General features: G+C 39.0%; 1 protein-coding gene across 2 annotated transcripts in view; it reads right to left on the reverse strand.

The window, feature by feature from the left end:
• The window catches only part of PINX1 (PIN2/TERF1 interacting, telomerase inhibitor 1), a 73,057-nt gene extending 49,454 nt beyond the window's left edge, over nucleotides 1-23,603 (reverse strand). The window contains exons 1-6 of one of the 2 annotated variants that reach the window (XM_014534293.1): nucleotides 23,256-23,603; nucleotides 18,177-18,286; nucleotides 16,363-16,455; nucleotides 14,740-14,818; nucleotides 10,913-11,005; nucleotides 9,643-9,722 (exon numbers count right to left, since the gene is read on the reverse strand). In XM_014534293.1, coding sequence (XP_014389779.1) covers nucleotides 9,643-9,722; nucleotides 10,913-11,005; nucleotides 14,740-14,818; nucleotides 16,363-16,455; nucleotides 18,177-18,286; nucleotides 23,256-23,472 — 672 coding nt within the window. In that variant the 5' untranslated portion in view covers nucleotides 23,473-23,603. Of the gene's footprint in view, nucleotides 1-4,774; nucleotides 4,852-9,642; nucleotides 9,723-10,912; nucleotides 11,006-14,739; nucleotides 14,819-16,362; nucleotides 16,456-18,176; nucleotides 18,287-23,255 lie in introns of both variants that reach the window. The other variant, XM_014534294.1, reaches the window with a different exon arrangement.
• Nucleotides 23,604-23,655: the final 52 nt, after the last annotated feature.

The following is a 23,655-nucleotide window of genomic DNA, read 5'->3' on the forward strand; positions in this document are numbered from 1 at the left end:
AAAGAAAATTTTCATTTGAAGTGATTTTTTTATTTTAACTAGGAAGAGATTTTTATGCATAGTCCTGGACTTTAAAGCTCTTTTTCGGATCAAGGACTCCTTTGAAAATCTGATAAAAGCATTGAACTTTATATACATACATGCACACATGCCCACACACATTTTCATGCAATTTAAAGGACTCACCAACCTCACTAAGTGCACCCTGAGCTACTGCCCAAGGAGCTTTCCTATACCGACAAACTGTCACATAATGATGATGCCACTTTGTATTTACAGTTTGATACGTTTCCAGAATTACTAAAGCAAATGACTTACTAGTAATTGACAGGTTTGGACTTTTTAAAGACATCAAACGATCTGTTTTCCACAAGGCTTTCTCTAAAGACCCATAGATAGAAGACATAAATAGCATGAATAACTGGGAGGTAGGTTATGGAAACTACAATCAGCCTTTAAAACTTGTGGATTGATCATTACTGATATGAGCAGACTCAGCATCAAACTGAGAGAGATCAGACTGTTCACACATATTCTACTTCAAATAGACATTTCTGTTGGCACAGTGGTTGCTGGGGTTAGGGATGGTGGGGGAGGGGATGTGACTATGAGGGAGATCTCTGTGGTGGAAGGATAGTCTACATATTAATCGAGACCAAGGTTACAGGACCCACAAGTGTGATAAAGTGGCACGGAACCACACACAAACATTGTACCAATGTGAATTTGTGGTTTTCATCTGCACTATAGTTATGCCAGATGTAACCACTGGGATAACTGGGTGAAGGGCACATGGGACCTCTCGGAACCTCTGAATATCTTTGCAACTTCCTGTGTGTCTATAATTATTTCAAAATTAAAAGCTTAAAGAAAACCCTCATATTATTAATCAAGAGCCGTTGATATTTTTTGAATAAAATATATTCAGATCATTCATTTCATTTGAGACCAGAAAGTGCACAAGTGACACAGTATCTATGCCACAGAAACTCACCCTAGCTCTTTCTAAATCCAGCCTACAGCTCCAATGACAAAGTAAAATCGTTTCCAAAGCTGGCCAGGCATTTGTAACATGCCCTAAACCCACACCAGTTCAACTTTGCCTGAAGGCAAGGCGGAAGTTTTAAAAGTCAAACATTATTTTCAGCAAAATGAGAATAACAGCCAATCATTTTCCCCACAAAGTTATGATAAAGTATTAACTACTTGTCTCTGACAAAATCTAAAAGAAAACTTCTAAAGCACAACTAAATCATTTAGATGTAGATTTTTAAAAGTGCAATAGAAGTTCATTGTCACTGGCAGTATTGTGCTAGAGGGAAAGGACTCTGTGGATTTAAATCCCTTTGTGCCACTTTGGAGCTCTGTAACAAATACTTCTGAGCCTCCGTTTCCTCGTTGCTAAAAAGGTGCTAATAATGCCGACTTCATAGGATTGGTAGGAGGATTAAATGAGATACTATCATAAGTGCCTAGCATAATGTCTGGCACACAGATGGTTGATAAACTTGTAATTCTGTTATTGTAACAGTCAGGGGGTGTAGAAATTAGTAAGTATGGGTTATTGTGAGAGATACATGTTGCCCAAGCGAGACATGGTCAATGTCCAAGATTCTTTAAATCTAGATGCAAGGACCGCGTCAATGTCAGCACCTTCTCCGGAGCACCAGAGAGGCCTTACTGCTTTCACCTTCAAGCTGCTCTGGTTTCAGAGATTCTTCAGGTATGTGAATGCAGCAGCGCCTTTGCCTTGGCAATGCCAAATACAATTCAGGCCAATGTTGCTATGGGGGTCAAAGGAGTAAAAACAAAGCAATATTCTTCCCAACTTCGAGCAGGAGCCAAAAGAGGTTGTATTTTCCAACAGATCTGATCAAAGGCCTTCCGCCTTTGGCTATAAGGGCTGTTGTAACTAACAGGTAAGGTTTCTTAGCAACAGTTTATTCGGGTGTGCCTCAGTAAAAGCAAACTCCATATATGAAAATCTCGGTATATGTAAAATTTAAAAGAAACTCTGACTTTCAATTTGTTGTTTGAAAATGAAACTAGATTTAAAGACACTTTATCTTACTAATACATACAGGAATATGTCAAATGTAAAATACTGCGGTGGCCCCGCCTACTCAGGGAGGTGCCTCAACCACCACCAGCACCACCACCACCACCATCATCATCATCATCACCTGGGAGCTCCCAGAAAAGCAGAATCTTGGGTCCCACCCACCCTCACGAACCAGAATTTGCAGGTTAACAAACTCCCCAGATGATTTATGTACACATTAAGATTTGAGAAGCCCTGTCCTAGGCAACACTCGTTACCCTAACGCTGGAAGTCCACAAATACAGGGTGGGGCAAAAGTAGGTTTACAGCTGTGAGTATGCGAAACCGTTTATTCTTGTATTATTATTTACTAATTAATATATTATTTTTCCTATGAACAGCTGTAAAACTACTTTTGCCCACCCTGTATAATTACACATCATGGCTTTGACTAGTGGTTCTCAAGCCTTACTCCTTATTACACATTAGAATAATCATCTCAAGCATCTGGGTAGGCTTTTTTATTAATTTTTTTTTCTTCTTTTTTTAATACTTATGCATGGACCCTAACCCAAGATTTAGATTTGACTGGCCTGGGGTGGAACCCTGGCATTAGCATTTTTTTAAAAAAGCTCCTTAGGTGATTTGAGTGCAAGTGTTGCTGAGAACCACGGCTACAGATCAAGAGCTGAGCTGGGACATAAACCCACCCTGCCAGACACTTAGGATCTCAGAAGGATTTCTCAGAAGAAAACTTCCAAATGGAATGAAGACTGAGATGTACTGGATGTAAATCTTGCACAAAACACAGTGTCTTTTCTACACTAACTGCACCCAAATAGATTTTCCCTGGGTTATTAGTGGGCAATTATTTCTGAAGCTTCTCAAACACAGGCTCACTTTAACATGATCACAAATGACCACACCACCAAAAAGTCAAGTAACACCAAACTGCTGAGAACCTCATGGCACCAGTAAGTCCTCCAGTAGATGTCTGCCCAGGATTAGAAGCCTCTAATCTCTGTAACGAAAACCTTTCTTGTGCTTAGCAAATAAATTATTTTCACATTCTACCAAAGGCCCATACATAATATCTCCTTCCCTGACCTGTTCAACTGTAAAATTGCAAAGAGTGAGCTGGAGAAGAGGAGGGTTGGGGTAGTAGGGGTTGGCAGCAGGGAGAAAAGGGAGGATCAAGGGATCCGAGAACACAAGGATTTGGAAGAGTCTGTGAAGCAGGAATGCTAGTCTGAGAGTGGGAACAGAAAGGTTAGCATTGGGGCTCCAGGGTGGGACGTGGGGCTAAAGCAAAGGTGCAGGATGTGGCCATGGAGGGGGCTGTTAGGGCAGAGCAGAGGTGAGTTTCCTTGGTCATCCTGAATTACTGACAATGGTCAAAGGAGGGATTCAAGAGGAAGACTGAGGTAAGGCAGATGCAAACTCTTTAGTGAACAGGCAGAGGGCCTAATCCAGGTCACACACTAACCAAGAGGTGTGACCAGAAGCAGGTTGTCTGATGACCTCGGCTCTTTCCAGCAGCCTCTTGAGAATGAAGCATCCAGCATGACCTGATATCAGAACACCTCCTCCCTAATGACCCACCTGCCTTTGGCATGACTCAGCTGCCCTACAGGCACCACCCCTCGGCAAGCTGTGCGGCCTAGGTTTCCTTTCTGGGGCCTGCTTCCTCTGTCCTCACAGCTAAAGGTATAGGGTCAGAAAAGTGCTAAAAGACTAAAAATGTAGTCCCAAAATTTCGAATAACTGGTCATTCCAAAGTCTTTGAAAATAATATTAAGAAACAAATAACTATCATCCAGAGGAAATTTGTCAGTCTGGAGAAATATGAGAAATAAATGAAACAAGACTTTTTTTTTACAGTCACCAAGGGCCTTGGCTAGGAACCAATATAGGAATATAAGTATGCCATACTAGATCAGCTGAGTATTAGCTGTAGCAACCATATATTCCAGATTTTCATAGACAACATCAATTTTAAATATTTTGATCCCATTATCTCTAAAAATCCGTATTTTAAGAATTCTAATATTGACATCCCAACTACATACAGGGCTGTTTCTTACAGCTGAAAATGGTCCCCCCAAAATGTTGTGCTATATTGCACAGCCCGATTTAATAGTTAGGATTATGAGTTATAGATTCATCCTGCTTAAGGCATAGTTGAGTCACCCTATTCTTATCTTCTAGTTCTGAAACAAACAGTATTATGCAGCGGAAAAAATACTGCTTTTAAATCCCTTCCAGACTCAATGCTGATCCAACACCGTTTCAAAATGTTTTAAGATGGAACAGACCAGAACTGCAGTTCACATGTGATGTTCTTCCTCCCCAGGCCATATTCCAAATAGAGAGATGCCGTCTGAGCAAAGCACACACAATCGCTGCATGCGACCTCCCTCTCTCCTGCAGACGGGAGAGATACACTTTCCCCTTGAATAAACCAGCCATAGGATTCATCCCTGAGTTTAGTCTAGTCCTCATACAACAACAATAAAACCCAAATAACACACATCCCTTTTAGAGATTCCTTATAAAACATATTGTCTACCAACTGTTAAGGAGGCTCACATTTAGCCTTTGTTAGAAGCCTCTAAAAGGCTTTTTTTTTTGGTAACTTTGTCTGAAAACTACTAATCATAATAAACAGTTCTAAACACAGTTGAAAATCAAACTGTGGAAATAGAACATATCAGCTATATGGTAGCTTAATACCTCGGGTGTCTTCTTACTCTGTCTTTTCCCAAAAACGCAGTCCAGATCTGTTCTGCTCCGAGATGATAGGTCCTTCCCTGGAAAAACAACACGGTGCCTTTGAGTCACACCAATCTTTCTAACACACAGAGCACAAACATGAGCTGTGAACTCCTGAGAGCAAAATGAGTTTTGAAAAAGAAACAATTCTGTAAACTACTGACTTCTGTCTCCCCTGCACAGACGACAATTCTTTAATTAACTAATAACATTAAATTTTAAAATAACTTAAAAATCAAATAAGTGTTTGAGAACCAGGACTGCTGACATTCTCTTAATGGTAGAAACAACTAAGAGCGCGGAGATTGAGAGAACTAAATTCTAAAGCCAGCTCCACTCCTGGCACACCTTCAAGATGCTATTTCTGTGTCTCTGGATCCCCCAGGTATAAAATAGATCTTACTGACTTCAAGGAGACACGAGCTACTTATGTAGGACCATGAAATGCAGATTAGAAAATGCTGCTGAATATAGAACTTCAAAGCCGTACATGCACCTATGAATGAGAACACACTGCATTTGACATACAGGAGCTCAACAGTTACTGAATAACTGAAAATTTAAAAAGAATAAATGCAAACAAAAAGTATTGGATGAGGGTGAAAGAGGTTGCTATATTAGCTTTAAATAATAGGATACACAATAAAAGCAGGAGATGAAATGGCTTCTCACAAAAGCAGTGGCCAAAAGACCCATAATTCTTATTAAAAACGCTAAACTCTAACTTAATTTCAAACCACAAACCAAGTAATTTAAAATTCACTTTATGGAATTTTCACTTCTACCAAAAATACTCTGTGAGCAGTTGACCAAATCCATTCCCATTTGTCAACTTCAGGTAAATGCCTTTTAAAATGTAACTGCTACACGTAAGTCTTAAAGTTCTGGGGGAGTAGGCTCTGGGTTAGACACAGGAATTTTCATTTTGAGTTGGAAGCCCGAGTTCCACTGTCAGACTCACTTCTTGGTTTCTTGTAGCAAAATTGACTTGGCAAAGTAATGTCATGACCCAGAAGGTTCTAGTTCACTGACTACCACTGGGGCATTCAAATATGATATTGCTCAGTGACTCCATGAAATTAAAAAAACAAAACACCCTTCGATTAATGCAAAGCCAGGTGCCAAAACAAGTTTCATAGGCAGGCAGCAATTTCAACGGTCCAGTCAGTACGACCTGTTCCCATCCGGAAGAACATGCTCCTCTGTGGTTCTACGCTGCTCTCTCCTTTCCTGCAGAGCTAGAAAGGAAGGCTTCCTGCTTCTAAGAGATTATGTAGTAGAACCCAGACAAAACACCCCAAAGGAAACCAACTTTAGAACAAAATGAAGCACATCCAGATAGGAACTCAGAAAATAAACCAGAAGAGAGGGGAATAAAATGGGTCGTGGAGGTGAGAGGTGGACAAACCCTCAGCAGGTCTAGAGATCTAGTCTTATCTTTGTCAGAAGCATAGCAGACCACATTCAGGGTGGCCGTTTCCATTTTAAGGAAAAGGAGTTGTACTTAGTTCAAAATATGTATTGGTCAACTATTGTAAACTATCTTCTGAAATGGTACAGATACTCCAAAAGAAATACAAATAAAGATCTCTTTTACAGCAATGCAACTAAAAGGAATGCTAGAAGGATTCAGGAAGAGAGGGTACATGCAAGATTACAATTTTAAAACAGGATGACAAAGTATGGCCCCACAGAGATAAAAAGCAAATCTCAAAATTGAAGGGAAAACTGTCAGGCTGATAGAGACAGTGAGCTGTACCAATGAAGGTGCAAGCATTTCTACAGTGTTGGTGATTGGTTCTTGTATCAGACATTTTTATCCTTTAGCAAAGTTCACTTAAGTAAATGTAGAAACCAGGATTGTTACAGGCTTTGCTCGGGACTTGATCTGGAAAACAAAACACAGAGAAGAATTAAGAGTCAGAGACCAAGGGAAAGGAACTTTAAGGTAGATAAAAATGGAAGATGGAAGCAATATTGAAATAGTTATTAGTTAATAGTTCTGGTTGAATAGTTTATGAATGCTATAAATTTATGGCCACATTTAAATAAAATATACAAATTTTTAAAAATATATTTTTATTGATTTCAGAAAGGAAGGGTGAGGGAGTGAGAGATAGAAACACCTATGATGAGAATCACTGATTGGCTGCTTCCTGCACACCCCACACCAGGAATCGAGCCTGTAACCCGGGCATGTGCCTTGACGGGGAATTGAACTGTGACCTCCTGGATCATAGGCTGAAGCTCAACCATTGAACTAAGCCAGCCAGGCAAAATATTCATATTAAAAAAAGAGTTTAAAAGCTTATTGGTCTCAGTTCTGAATGACAGTCAAATCACAGGAAATACTGCCGATAAGCTTAGATCTTAGAGAAATTGAGCAGACTAGGAAATATGTTATCTGTCTGGATATGGTTCATGCATATCTCAATCTTCAATTGGCCATAACATTTCAAAAACCAGGAAACAGTGCTTCCAGTGGTCAAGATGATGTAACAAAGGTCCATGAAAGGATGAGCAGATGAAAAAGCACTTTATGATCATTTTAGCTGTTTTCCTAACAATCATGAGTACCAGGTTTTCAATCTATCAGAGTAAAAAATTGGAAGGGAGGAATGTTACTGCTATTGGCAGACACGTGTACAACATCAAGAAGTTCACATGGGAAGCAAAGGACACTATGAAAACAAAACAAAACATAAGAACTTAAGAATCACAGAGATTTGGAGCCTTTTAGTTTAAGGGCAAAAGTCACATAGAACCCAACAAGTTTAAAGAGAAAATTGTATTATAATTGAGGTGCAAAAAACCCGAGTTTTTCTACTCAGAGTACAGGGGCAAGGGTAAAGAATGCAGGTTTGAGAAATAGGTTGATTATAATAAAAAATTAAAGGGCATGTAGGTAGCTTCACTTGCTTAGAAAATTCATATGCATTCCCCAATCAAGAAGGATAAAACAAACAATATTATATTTTGTTTGTTTGTTTTTTAAATGAAAACACCTGAGACTGACAAGCCTAGGACAGAGATTATGGCAATTTCCCTGCAAGGATCATGTCAGAAACCAGGAAATGGGAAAGAATCAGAGTAGAAGGTGAAATGATAATAAGAGTCAGAATTTTTTGAGATGGTGCTACTTTATATATAAATGTAAAAAAAATCGGAAGAGGAAACTTAAGGCCCATTACTAGCAGAGTCCAACTGTAGGAGGGGAGGAGTTAACCATGCTAGATATATCACAGTCTGTGTTTCCAGACTAGCAAGACAACTACCAGAACCTGTGTTATACATGCAGTTTCCTTATTTAAGAAGCAAAACACTACAAATACTACAGATAGTTACAGAGATAAGAACTCTGAGTAAATTACCATGATGAAGTTATACACTATAGTTTAATAAGCAACTTTTTATCCACCCATTGCACAACGGGGGGTGGGGGGGGGCGATGCAGCAATGCTCTCAACAACTGCTCACTGTATATAGAAAATGGTTTTGTAGAAATTGATATTTTCCCTATTTTTTCCTCTCTGCAGATATGGCATTGCCAAACAATTTTCAAATTAAAAGAAACCATGCTGAAGTTAGGCTTTTAAACAAATATAGATGAAATTAGCTTTTAAAATTATTTAATAAATTATTTCAAATTAAAATTATAAACTTGGGACTAGAGAAAGAAATAATGTATCAGAACTAAAATGGTAGCCAATACTGATGCAACAGCAAATTTTACAATGCTATTTGCTACTGTAATCTCACTAAAATAAAATCTTTATCTTCACTCGTCACACTAAGCTAAATAAAATGCCACCTTCCCGTGTTTTAATTTCCTGGACCACAGACAAAGTTACAATACGAATTATCCTCATCCAATAAGTGAATTACTTTCATTATGAGCATACCCACAGGCTAATTTCCTTATTATCCATAATGCTAAACAATCAAAAGTTCCATACAATGGGGTCATTACTAATAAGTCATAAAACAGAACCTATTTTAGAACTCAATAATATCTTAAAAATCTTTCCTCACTTTACAAAAGAGGAAACTGAGTCTGAAAGAAGGAAGGTGGTTAAGGGATTTATCTGAGAGAGTGACGGCCAGCACCAGCTTTCCTGCAACCTAAGACAGCCTACCTTAGAGGAAACAGAGTTGATCATTCATATCCGGTGACAATAGTGGCTCTACAAGAACAAATTTATTTTATGCAAATAAAGAACTTTAAAATAACCTTTCCCTGCATATTGTTAAGATGGATGGTAAATAGTTGTCTTCTTCACTACTTGGATTTCTGCCTCCTTCTCCCATCTTTCTACTTATTCCCAATCTGCATTTCTGTTTTCTCACTGGGTCTCCTCTACTTTCTCACAATATACCTGGAACTCTCTTCCCTGCATACCAATGTCCTCGCCTCCCCAAGGAGGCTAATAAGCAGGCGTACCTCATCTTAAAAGAGAAAGAATGAAGGCACAACACACCAAGCAAGTTGACAGGGTCACCTGGCAAGGGAGTGGCTTAACTAGAAATAGAGAAATACAAAGCAGATACTCCCGGCACCCATTAGATTAAAGTAGATTAATGAGGTTTATCCTGCTTCAGCAAATGCTTCAGATGAACTCATGCATGTAGTCGGGAACAAAAAGAAAATTAGAAGATTTTATTTGCAAAAGTGAAAGCTTAAAAGGATGCCATACTGTCCAAAAGACACAGGCACACTTTTAATGTCACGAATTTGCTCAGTACTCTTCTGCTTTGTCTCTTTTTTTTTCTATAGGGTCTAATGAGAAAAGGAGGGACATTTAAGGGCTTGGACATGGGCATGAACTGACCTTCAGCCTCTCCTCAAAAGGACTGAAGGGCCAGCAAGGCCTGTCTTCTGTCCTGTAGCAGGTCGGGGTGGAGAGCAACCCTGATGGGAAGCCACAGAGAAAAACAACAGAGGTTCTAGCCTGAGAGAAAGAGGGATGACAGGAAGAGCCATACAAACCACACCCACTGGGACGGGCCAGAAGTAAGCACCAGCGTCTCCTCGCACACATTCCTGACGCTAGTCAGCTCCCCACTCTATTCAGCTCTGCCGTGGGCTCTCATTTACAGCAAACTCATTCCTACCTTTTGGGGTCCTGTGCCCCAGTGAGAACCACCATTAATAGTTTAAAGTGGTGGGAATTTCAGCTCCCACTGCTATTCAGGCAGGTTCTAGGAGTTAGGGAATTCCCAATTATGTTAACAAGACTAAAGCAAAGAGATGGGTGTGTATATCCAAACTCCCATAAAAGAACCATCAAATTGTGACTGAATATTACAACATAAATTATAATTATATTTAATACTTTAAGTATATTATGCAATAAATAGGCTTCTGTCCCTAGAAAGTGCACTTAATACAGAACACTGTTTTCTGGGAAAACATTTGGGGAGTTGATGAGTTCGACTTAAATTGTTTCTTACAATACAAGACCGCCACCTAGTGGTTAAAGAGGACAACTGCATGCACAATTGACTACAAGTATTGGGGAGTGGGGAGGTGTGATGGAGGAAGATAGGATTTACCACCCAGTTCTCAAACATGTTTTCTAACACTATCTTCGCAATGAAAAGGAGTGCCTAAGTTAACACTCCATGAAATGAAGAAAAGGTGTGGAATAATATAAAGATCAACTGGGAAGTGAGATTTCTCATACTGGAGTTCTTATTACAGAGCATAATTCTCTAAATTGAAAAATGTCAGGAACTATTCAACACCAACACCAAACTCTGAAAAACAAGAAAATGTAACTAAAAATGTTGAGCAATTAATTAGAATTATTTCCTGACCTAGCCATTTAAAGTCCCTTTTTGCCTCTAAATAGCAAGTTGACTTCCAGCTTTGCCCCACCTCAGAGCTAATGAATCTGATGCACTGTAACCAGATCCCCAGTAGACTAACAATAAATACTCAAACTTGAGCACCGCTTTAGATCCACCCAGTCATGCTATCCATAATTCCCCATTTTGAACGTAAAACAAGACGTAATGCTGGCGAAGAGCTAAAACTGTTTTAAGAAACCCAGTGAACACAGAGGTATCAATAACAAATAAATAAATGCTTAATTTTACCTTTTGTGAATTTCTTATAATGAACACGGTTTTTGGAGACTTTGGACTTTTCCTCAAGGCTGAAAGATTTCTTTTCCTTGTTGTCTGAGGAGTCTTAAAAAAAAAAAAAAAGCATTACATTAACCTCTCTGTAATCCATTCTCATTTACTCTCTTACAGTGACATGGTCTTATTTAAATAAAATCTTTGGAAACCCTGTCCCTTATTATTGAACTCTAACCAAATGATTAGAAATTCTTCTTGAACTGTATACTATGAATCAAGCAAGGCTATTTTCCAGAAATGTATAAGTCTTTGAGGACATGAAAATTTGTGTTCACATAAAAATCTATATACCAAAGTACATAATAGCCTTATTCATAATAGTAAAATACTGGATATAACCCAAAATTCCTCCAATGGGTGAATGACTGGCAGAGAAATATGATAGGATGAAGAATTTTTAAAAGTTCAAGCAAAAACATATTAACATAAAATACTATGGGGTATACACAATCAAAATATTATTTCAGAGGAAAAGGAACTATGAAATATAATATTTCTGACTATTAAGGACTTGTCTGTATATTTCTAAATCCAGCACCTTAGACCGCTCGGCCACGCTACCTGCGTAATCTGTATATTTCTAAAAAGAAGACAACGGGTATCAAATTGCTCTGGTATTTATCTACTGAATACATTTGGGACTAATGTAATGGGTGTTTTTTTAAATGCCTATATTTCCCAATAAGACAGAAATTACAATTTGCAACAATTTGAAGCTATGATTAAAAACATAGATGTTGATATAAAAATGTGAGCTAGGGTATACAGCTTTTCAAAATTCCCTTAGAGCAGTGGTTCTCAACCTTCCTAATGCCGCGACGCTTTAATACAGTTCCTCATGTTATGGTGACCCCCAACCATAAAATTATTTTTGTTGCTACTTCATAACTGTAATTTTGCTACTGTTATGAATCGTAATGTAAATATCTGATATGCAGGATGTATTTTCATTGTTACAAATTGAACATAATTAAAGCATAGTGATTAATCACAAAAACAATATGTAAATATATATGTGTTTTCCGACGGTGTTAGGTGACCCCTGTGAAAGGGTCGTTCGACACCCAAAGGGGTCGCGACCCACAGGTTGAGAACTGCTGCCTTAGAGGATATGTGAGCAAAATAATTTGAAGATCCCTGTCCTAAACCACACCTTTGTGGATGGCAGGTTATCACCATCCCAGTGTAAAACCATAAGGTACAAAATATCTGATGGAAGTAACAAACGTTTCCTAAAACCATGAAATTAAGTCTACAAAAAAGCTAAGTTGAGTCGGGTAGAGAGAACTAACTAAGATAACTTTTTTTAAATGAAATTTTAAAGATATACTGATTTTTCTGTCCCACAAGGAGATAAGGGTTATTTCCAGGATGTTTGCAAGATTCTATGAAGAGGGCAGTATGGAATTTCTGTTTAATTGAAAGGCAAATTGTATGAATTTGGTAAGTAATCTTAAGGAAGTAAAAATATTATTATAGAAAAAAATGTTACTGGGTTATATTGTGTCATCTGCTTTTTAGCTCTAATACAGTAATTTTGGCTTTACTCTGACCAAAAATTCACTTGAATAAAGATACTGTATTTATGAAAGATGACATGGCAGAAAAATAATTTATTAGCTCTCCAGGTCCACTCCTTGAACAGGTTTTTCCTTAAAGGAATATTCCTAAGGCTTTTCAGTACTGGGACTGGCGGTACAAGGCCTGGTTTGAACTGTACTGAGCTAGATAGGAAGCAGGCCACCAAAGCCCAGTCCCTGTCACAGGGCTACCAGCACCCTCTAGTGGTCTCGAAGTGGAACTCAATCTACAGATTGGTAACTCTCCTACAGCCAATGATTCAAGACACTTCTATGTCTTAGGGAAAAATAAAAAGAATCAGCCTGCAAAGGTGAACCTGTGGATGGGGCTGCCCAAGGACAAGGCACTACTGCTTGGCATCTGTCATGCACTTACTACCTTCCTGACAAATAATAGAGTTTCTTGGGTCACTTTAAACATTTCACCGACTGCACTTCGATAATACATCAGGGATAAATCTCAGAAGTGCATTGAGAAAAATTAGGCAGATAGATTAGAAAATACAAACTTATATTTCCCTTGATTTCAGCTGTGATCCTGAATATAAAGATGCTTTTGTTTATAATTAGTAAGGGCTAATGTCCTTGAATTTTACTGCTGCATAGATCCTGCATTTCCTAATATCAGTCCAGTAAGTGTTTTCACAAAACATTTTCTTTTGGCTAACAAACTATCATCTTTTATGTTAGGACCACACATTGGATAGTTCTAATAGTTAAACCATGGACAAGGAAAACTGTCCAAGTTATAGATTCCAACAAGAAGTCCAATCTGATTAGCAAAAATACAGAGTACCTCCCTTGATGTTTTTGGGCTCACTCCCATATATAGCATTACAATAAATCTTCCCACTGTTAGATTCATGCTACAATTTTACCAATTACTAGCATATCCTGTCTGCTACTTCCCAAGCAGGGATTATGTCGTATACATCTGCATATCCTCAAGTCTATAACTTCATATCCAGCACATAGCTCAATAAATGTTTGCTGAACTAAAGCCTAAACATTTACACCTCCACAAGAGCCAAGAGGTGAGAAGAGGTGCAACCCAAGAGTCCATCGATGAATGAATAGACAAACAGAATGGGGTATATACATAGCATGGAACATTATTCAGCCTTAAACGGAAGGTACAACATTGGATACTACAACATGGAGGAACCTTGAGGACATTATGTTAAGTGAAATAATCCAGACACAAAAGGACACATACTATGATTCCACTTACATAAGATAACCTAGAGTAGATAAATTCAGAGACAGAAAGTAGAATGGTGGTCGCCAAGTGCTGGAGGGAGGAAGGACTGGGGAGTTAGTATTTAATGGGGATAGAGTTTCAGTTTTATAAGATGAAGAGTTCTGTGGGTGGATGGTGATAATGGTAGCACAACAATGTGTCCATACTTAATGTCACTGAACTGCACACTTAAAAATGGTTAAGATGGTAAATTGTATGTTATGTGTATTTTACCACAATTTTAAAAAAAATGTCTGTAGAAGAATAGTCTAGATTTCTCCAATGACTATCCAGCAGAATTAACTCAAGTTATGCCCTTGCCAAATAGACATGTGATAAAAAAAAACTTATCTTAAATTCTAAAATCATACCAAAGCCCCACAAGTTTCACCCATCCATCCCCTTCCCTCCAATCATACAATCTTCCTGTTAACTTAATATGGGAAGCCCAATGTCCAATTGTTTCATTTCTAATTCCTACAGCTTGGGAATACAATTTCTAGTATTGAGTCCCGTACAACAAACTTTACTATACCCAGAATCTCTTAATACATTAAAAGGTAAAACAGTTTAATTAAGTAGAATCAACACAAAAAACAGGCTTTTCTATTAAGCCTTTGCTGGCTGCTAATTTATGGTTCCAATTGATATTTCTTGCTTTGTATTTTTAAAATGTTTTTAGACATATTCAAGGAACCCTGGAAAGATCACTTTACTATTTGAGGCTTTAAACTGAATGGATTTATATTGCCATTCTCAAACTCTTAAATCAGAAGTGTTGTCTTTTTACATGCAATGAAAGTACTATCAAAATATAAACAGGAAAGACTGTTTCTAATTGCTTCAATAAATTAACTTTTGGATATGTGATGCTTATAGTAAAAATAGTTGGTAAGAAAATTTTAAATTGAGAGATTATGTTTTATAAATCTAATGGATAACAAGGCAAAGATTTCCTCTACCTGCTGTTTCTGGTCCATGACAAGTGTTCAGTTCAGCCAGAAGCTGGTTAAAATCATCCTGATGAGCAATCCAGTTGTCCTGAAACAAACAAAAAAATCATTAGAGGCAAGTCTATAGTTTACCTACACTGGCTGAGATAAGTGATACCTTGGAATCAAGGAAATCTGGTGGTTAGCGTGAATTTTTAAATGTTTCACCAAGATATTTATAAATTTGAAAGATATAATGTAGATTTGAAATGAAATGTATTTATTTTAGTATTACAAATGGGCTCCTTGGAAACTTCAGCCCTGATTTCAAATGTGGATAACTTATACATAGTCAATTTATAGTCAAATAATCAGTAGGCAACCTATATGCTAAATATTAAAATAAAGCAAAATAAAATTTTTTCTCACTAAGGGAAAATCATATAAGTCAACGGAAAAATGCAATCATGAACTTAGGGACTCTCTTCTTTGCTCATTTGAACTTTAAATATTTTGCCCAATTCTACTTGCTGGCATGGACCCCCTTTTACAAAATAACACTGGAGAATGGAGGAGAAAGGACTCCAAGTCCCGGGAATCAATCGGCACCCATCTGTAAAGTGACAAGCTAGTGAGTTCATTATAACAAAGAGAACCTGGCTTTAAGAGAGAAGGAACATCTCCAAAACCACCTAACCAGTGGGAAGGAAGGTATTAATGGAGGCATTTGCCTCATACACACTATTTTAAGACTGCTTAAGGTTAAGCATATTAAATAGGTTTACTGGGCAATGCTTCTCCTAAAAAATGAAGTACATTGTACATCTCTCAGCAACTACCTTCAAAATCAACTTTATATAAACTCCCTCTGTAGTCTTTTAAAATTTTAGTTGTTAGTCCAGAAAATTTGGCTGATCTAGTCTACACTCAGTGCTTCTGAACTAATCAAAGGAATTCAGTTTACCTAATGAAATTCTCCAGATTTTCTACCAGATTCTGTTGGTTGTAAAAACTTAAGAATATTGAAAAAAATAAAAGACTTTAAAAAATAATTAAGAACAAAGCTTTCAGCTTAGATGCTGTCTGAAGCAAATAATTCTGAAAATAAAAAGCATGATGACTGGATAGGCCATTAATTTTTAATTACAGTGTCATATTTACAAAGTGTCAGTGTTTACGAGGAAATGTGAATAAATTTAACTGCCATACACCAACAGTCAGAAACAGACAATAGTACAGGAAAAGAGTACCACTTTCTTGCAGGAGAATCTTTAAATTTCTTTCTGAAACTAAATGTCAGCAACTTTTAATAATATAAGCTAATATTAGAACACAGGTAAAGGTAAAACTTCTTGTCTGTCCTGAAATGAGTATTTCTATAAAAAGAATACGTTTTGCAAAGTTTAGCAATAAAACTAGTTTGCATCTCTTACACATACGCAAGGAAAGAGCCCCACGAAGACAATAAGGCAGAGGGAGCAGGCAGGACACATGGTAAAGAGCCAGCTCAGGTATGGGCGTTTTACTCACCAAAACATGGAGGATACACACTTGAACAGTTAAAAACGGATCAATTTGATCGACTTAAAATGTATATATTTACAAAAAGTCAGTTATGCAAGGAAAACCCCCAGCAGACACACTGTTGCTCACTTCGTTATTGATCGTGGCTCCAAGTCCCAGGTGGTTATTTTTAACTTGAACTTTAATATGTTCTGTGGCTCCTTGCTCTTGAGCCCCTAAACCCTGTGGAGATTAAACACAGAGACAGTTAGCTTTTTAAATCAGATATAAAGAGTGATTATCTCTATCTTCCCTCATCAACAATGCCATTCATTACTAAACATCTAGGAGCAGGGCACTATGCCCTCAAAGAGAATACAGTGTAATGGATTCTCATAAGATATGGCTGTATCACAAAAAATGCACTTAAAATTCTTCAACCTGAGACCTAATTTAAGGACCAGGGAGACACTATGGAGAACATGCTTTATTTAATGCTCCGAATCAGAGTTCTGCCACAAAACTATTAGAAGCCCATGGGAAGTCTTATGAGTCTGTGGCTCTGCCCATTAACTAATTTTACAAAACAACGCTGAGAAGCAGGGAGAAAGGGACTCCAGGTCCCTGTATCAACACTCATTTGTAAGGTGTCCCAGAGAGCATGGTATACTGCAGAACTAAAAGGCACCAGCAGGCTGGCTTCAGCTCAGTGAATGAAGAGGAAATAAGATGATATGAAGGGGTTAGACCTCAGACCTTGAAAATTATGGTAGAAATTTGGATCTTCTTCTTTAAAACGGTGGAAAACCACTGAACTTTTAAGCTAATGAATGATATGATTTAATTTCTGTATTTTAAAAGCTCATTCTGGTGTCGTAAGGCCCCGAGGAGGAAAAGAAGGGAGGCAGGGAAGCAGGAGACAGGGTGGAATGGTGATCAGAGCAAGCACTGGCGGTGGCTGGACCAGGAGGATGCCCTGGAGAGAGAGGAGTAATGACTAGGGCAGAGAAAGTGCGAGATGCAGGAGCCAAGTCTGACTCCCAGGTTTCTTGCTTGAGTAAATAGGTGCCATTTGCAAAAATGAGGAAAGTTGAGAAGAAAAAGATCTGGAAGATCAAGACTTTCCTAATAAAAATTATAAACTTGAGATGCCTACTCCAGTGGAAATGTCAAGCAGGCAGATTCATTTATAAACCTGGGCTCAGAGAACAGATCTGGGCTAGATACAGAAAAGTTAACAGTTAGATAACCTCAGCATTTAGATAATTCAAGCATAGGCTGGCATAAATGAGCTAACCTGAGCAGAGTACAGAAAAGGGCCTGGGGCTCCACAGCTTAATAGTCAGGAGGAGGAAGAGCCAGCCAGCAATTAGGAGTGGCTGGTGAGGTAGAAGGAAGAAGAAAAAGAGAGAGAGAGAGAGAGAGAGAGAGAGAGAGAGAGAGAAAGCAGTAGTGTGGGAGTCAACACAGAATTATTTCAAGAAGGAAGTAGTCAATGATGTCCAATGCTGCTAAGGGATTAATTAACATGAGGACAGAGAAGCATCCACTAGATTTGGCAATAAGATCATTAAAGACCTTGGCAAGACCATTTAAGTGTAGAGAGATCAGTAGAAGTCCTATTTGAGTCAGGAATAACTGGAATGTGAGAAACAGTAGAAAATGTGTAGTCTAGTTATGAAGGGTAATAAAGTATTACTCTTAGCAACATAAAACTGATGGTTAAGTATGATTCAAAGTGCAACTAAAAGATGCTAATCATGCAGTTTAAATGATAAAGAGAGCTAACATTTATGTTCAATTCTAATTTTATCATCACTAGATCACTATAGTTCAGTTATTTCTCCAAAATCGCTTACTGATCCAAAACATAAATTTTTCTAAGTCTCCTAAGAAAAATGCATTCTCCTGACTTATAATCTCTTTGCATGGATCTGACTTTTTTATGCTCTTCTCCAAAATACCTTTCCTTTAGACCACCCCATCTTCTCCAGCATCCTCTGGCCAAACTTGGAGTCATCATTACTCCACCTGGTATTTCTTGGATCCAAAGCCCACTTCTGCTTCCGCCGACCTGCAAATGACAAAGTATCTCCTTAGCAACTTACCTTTCAAACCTGGAAAATACCACACAAATATTCACATACCTAATACACACACACATACTTGCATAAAATATTAACATACATTATGTTTTATTAGATACAGGTACCAGATTCAGCATCAGATTGGATCATTTACCCTGATTTCCAACAATATATTCCCAATAACAATATATTCCCAACATACAAACTGACCTCCTAAGACAAAAAAGAAGATATTCGCTCCGAAGATGACAAATCGAAATACCTAGACATACCATCAGTTGGGCCTTCCACAGTCAGCTAAAGGCAGCAACCTATGAATGCAGCACCAGCAGCAGTCATTACCGCTTTTGTTACCATGCATTATGGGCCAAACGCTCCCCACATATTAGATTCCATTTTCACGGTAACCCAGTGAAGGTAGATATTCTTATCTCCATGGATGAGAAAACCTGAGGCTTAGAGACAGAAATGTACCTAATGTCCTTAAGCAAAATCCAGAGCCTTTATACAAACAAAGGTCCTACTGACATCAAAGCTTATATTCTTAGTCCATGACATACAAAAGTCATTATGATCCTGGGGAGTCAACTGTGCCCTCCACACAGGTGATCTACAGATACTAACGATACCTTCCCTTCTCACTGAAATGCCCCAAAGTCATATGATTCCCTCTATAAATTTCCAGAATAAATTATCTGCTTCCTTTTTGGCATTTAATTAACATTTTTCTGCATTATGGTTGTTTATATCCATCTCTTAGTGTTTCTATCCTATATAATAAAAGGGTAATATGCAAATTGACCCTAACGGCAGAACGACTGCTCGACCAATCATTATGAGGGGCACTGACCACCTCTCGGTCCCTATCCCCGGCGGGCAAGCTCCAATCACCCAATGGCGAACAGGGAACAGGGAATGGATGGCGGAGGATGTAGGTGACGCCAGGCCAAGGCCCCTGCCCCACTAGTTGCCCCCCACACAGAGGGTAACCCGCAGCGGGGGCGGGGCCAGCGAGCAGGCGGAACAGCCAACCTCTCGGTTTCTCCCCCCCGCTGGCCAGCAGGCTCCGATCACCTGATGGTGAATGGGGAACCGGGGGTGGGTGGTGGTGGGGGGTGGGGCCAGCTGGGGGCAGCTGGGGAAGATGGTCCTGATCGCAGGCCAGGCCTAGGGACTGACCCTGCGCACAAATTTTGTGTGCCAGGCCTCTAGTTTTGTTATAACAGCCCAAGGTAAGATAGTCTCTGATTGATATATCTTTGATAAGTCGTCATTGGTCATTGTCATCCTCCTCCCAGCCCCCAGGACCATACTTATGCATGAATTTCATGCACCAGGCCTCTAGTTATGCCATAATCTCCTATGGCTTACATTTGTGTCTTATTCTTATGATTCATTGCAAGAAGTAAAAAACACTGCCCATAGTAGGCACTCAATAAATATGTGAATGAATGTGCAAAGGAATGAGAAAAAGGAAGGAAGGAAGGAAGGAAGGAAGGAAGGAAGGAAGGAAGGAAGGAAGGAAGGAAAGAAGGAAGGAAGGAAGGAGACACAAAAAAGGAAAGGAAGAAACAAAACTGAATTAAGGGACTGTTTTGAGTTTCTTCAAAGTAAGTATTTTTTTAATATAAATAAGTGACCATTAGGAACTCAAATTCATCATTGTAGTTTTAAGGAAAATCGTGGCAGAGATATAGAACCTCAAAAGTTCAAAGAACAAGAATATGAAACCCAAAAGTAAATTGTGGCCAAGTGAGAAATTTGGAGGTCAAGGGTCATTATCATTCACCTACTACATCAACTGAAGCCCAGAATCTCACTATCAACAGCAACTTTACACTTTGACCATCTCAAAACATAATTTTTAAAAACAAAAACACCAAAAAAAACCACACACACAAAAACAAAACACCACCTGCGGTCAGAGGTGCTCACAGAAATGCATGTAAAATCAATACGGAGAACCATAACTATGCAAAAATAAGTAAACTTTTTATAAGCATGCAGAAAAAGGCTACTTAGAAAGCAAAACAAGTTGGGCTCAAATTTATAGTGTTTCCCAGAAGAAAGGAGACCCAAAAATGCTGCATGTGACAAAGTTACCACTTTACATATCTTAGTAAATACTCAGCATACCGTTGCCTCTACTGATGAACAGCATACCAGAGACGAGCCTTGTTAACCAGTGTTCTCTCTGCAGAGATCATGTCTCTGGCACACGGTGCTTGGCAGGGGTCTCTGACTAGGGCTTGTGCGAAGGAGACAGTTTTGAGAATGACTGAGCCCACACTCTGCAGTTAGAACGGCATACAGTTTATGTCACATACATACAGTATATTGACAGCAGACTATAATGCTCACACAAGAGACTGGATGGCTAGGGAGGTCGGTTCTGTTCCCCAGGAAAATGGCAGGTATTCTCAACCAATAGGGCAGGGAAGTGTTTCCCAAAAGATGTTCAAGGCAGGGAGGGGCTCCCCACTACATTTAAGGAGAGTGACACTGGGTGAAACAAAATTTAATAGTGTTCCATACTAGAGACTTTCTCAGACTTTTAATATGCAACTGTGTAGACCCTGCTAGAGGAGGGCAGAGCTAGCATGCCATGTTTCCCGAACTTATTTGATCAGAATTCTACTTCCCTAGAATACTTTCTGGGTCTAGAGCTGTAGAAGTTTCTAGGTTTGGGAACTCCTGGCAAGGAAAAGACTATCACTGGTCTGTTCAGATTGGAGCCACTTTTACATATGCTTTGTTATTCTTATTCCACAAAGAATAAGAATATTCTATGCTTAGATGGCAGCTCTGCTCATACCTGTGTGAAGAAAAGAGTTAACGTAGCAGGCCTGACTGCTAGCTATCGTTCCAAAGTCTTGCTTACAAGGCGGGCCCTTGGCTGGGAACTCGGGTTTCAGGAAGTTTCTTACCATTTTCAAAAATGAAGAGTGGCTCACTGTGTCTAACTGTACACAAACAACATGGTTTATGCCAAATACCTGCGCCCCTTCAGAGAGTGGAATTTTGGTACACGCCAGGCAGAGGCTGACTATGTAACCAGCCCCCAGTAAATACCCTGCGCACTGTCTCTTAAATCAGATGGATTTAATTGATATCTTCAGAGCATTTCATCCCCATGCAGCAGAATATACATTCTTTTCAAGTACACATGGAACATTTTCTAGAATAGACCACATTAGGACACAAAACAAGTCTCAATAAATTTAAGAAGATTGAAATTGTATCAAGCATCTTCTCCAATCACAATGGTATGAAATTAGAAATCAATTACAAGAAAATAACTGAACAACACATAGAAGCTAAATAAAATGTTACTAAACAATGAATGGGTCAACAATGAGATCAAGGAAGAAAATCAAAAGTACCTTGACCTTGAGACTGAAAATAAAAACATAACCCAAAACCTATGGGACACAGCGACAGCAGCCCTAAAAGGGAAGTTCATAGCAATATAGGTCTACCTCAAGAAACAAGAAAAATCTCAAATAAACAATGTAACTTTATACCTAAAGGAACTAGAAAAATAACAATAAATTGCCCAGCCAGTGTGGCTCAGTGGTTGAGCATTGACCTATGAACCAGGAGGTCACGGTTTGATTCCAGGTCAGGGCACATGCCCAGATTGTGGGTTCAATCCCCAGTAGGAGGCCTGCAGGAAGCAGCCAATCAATGATTCTCTCTCATCATTGATGTTTCTATTTCTCTCTCCCTCTCCCTTCCTCTCTGAAATCGATAAAATATTTTTAAAAAAGAAAAATAATAAGCCCAAAGTGAATAAAATAATAAAAATTAGAGTGGAAATAGATGACATAGAGACTTAAAAAAATGTAAAAATCAATAAAACCAAAAGCTGGTTCTTTGAAAAGATAAACAATATTGACAAACCTTTAATCAGACTCATCAAGAAAAAAAGAGAGGACTCAAATAAATAAAATCAAAAATTAAAGAGGAGAAATAACTGGCACCAAAGAAATTACAAAGGATCATAAGAAAACATTATGAACAACTATATGCCAACAAATTGGACAATATGGACAAAATGGATAAATACCTAGAAACCTACAATCTTCCAAACTGAATCAGGAAGAACATTTGGAGGTATGGTGTAGAGAGAACTGAAAATATTCCCTTAAAATCATGCAATTGTAATTAGTGATGTCTACAAATAGACTTTACACCTGTATACCACTTCATACTTCAAACTATTTCCACATTCACCATCTCATTGATTTTTTAAGACAACCTACTGCTAAAGATAATAAATGAAGTTTTAAAATACCACACAGAAACTAATCATGGAAAGAGATACAAATGGATTAAGCAGAGCCAGGGCCAATGTTCCCTAGTACCTACTGAATTAAGCACATATCAAAGAATATTAAAACCAGAAGAGACCTCAGATATCTAGGCTGTAAGCTCACCATCTAAAACATATTCAATTCTATGAGTCCCTATTTCGAAACAGTAGAAAATTGCTGGTCCTAGTAGCAACAATGTAAAGCTAGAGAGACAACTAGATCAATTTTGTCCATTTCTAGCTCAATGACCTGGGGTGAATAATTTTCCTCTGAACCTTACTTCCTGCTCCTGTAAGCTGGAGTGGAGCCTAATCCATTTCGTTTTGTGCTCACAGCCCTCCATCCCCTTAGTTAAAAGAATGCTGACAGCATTTATGTCACAAAATCCCAGAGTAGTTGCTGTTGGTCTATTAAGTAAACTGTTTCTTTCGGTTCCTGGCTCACTACCCACTTCCAAAGTTATGACCAAAGCACCACTGCCCTCTGGTGGCAGGCAACCGTAGCTACAGGTACCATTCAGAAAGTTACGCAGCCGCTCCAGAAAGGGAATCAATGAATTTCACAAAGTGGCGGTAAATGTCAGAGGCAAACTGAGGCAGGACGAGGCATCTCAGTAAAGTTAACACCGCCACAGTCTTACTTAGCCTTGCACCCCCTAAAAAAGGCTTCTCCCTGCCTTTCATGCTTCTAATCTGTTCGCTTTTCCATTTCTGGGTTGCATACATCGTCGAGAACGGGCCGTCGATGTCTGAGGAGATTGTGCCGGCCTCATCTCTTTCCAACCCGAGGACGCTGAGGTTCAAGGGAAGCGAGAAGAGCCAGTTGGGGTCCCCAGGACCCGTGTCCTGGTGGCTCATTCACACCCCCCGCGCGCGCGCCCCGCTCTGAACGTGACCTCGCGGTCTCTTTCACCAGCAGACCGGCAGCTAACTTCTGGAGAAGGCTGGGCTGGGAAATCTCCGCGGCAGGCAGGGCCCACCGAGCCCGGCTTCCCAGGGCTCCGGCCCGCGGATCCTCCACCTCGCTCAGCGCTAGCGACT

Source organism: Myotis brandtii, unplaced genomic scaffold (assembly GCF_000412655.1).
Source record: "Myotis brandtii unplaced genomic scaffold, ASM41265v1 scaffold1282, whole genome shotgun sequence".
Taxonomy (NCBI): Eukaryota; Metazoa; Chordata; class Mammalia; order Chiroptera; family Vespertilionidae; genus Myotis; species Myotis brandtii.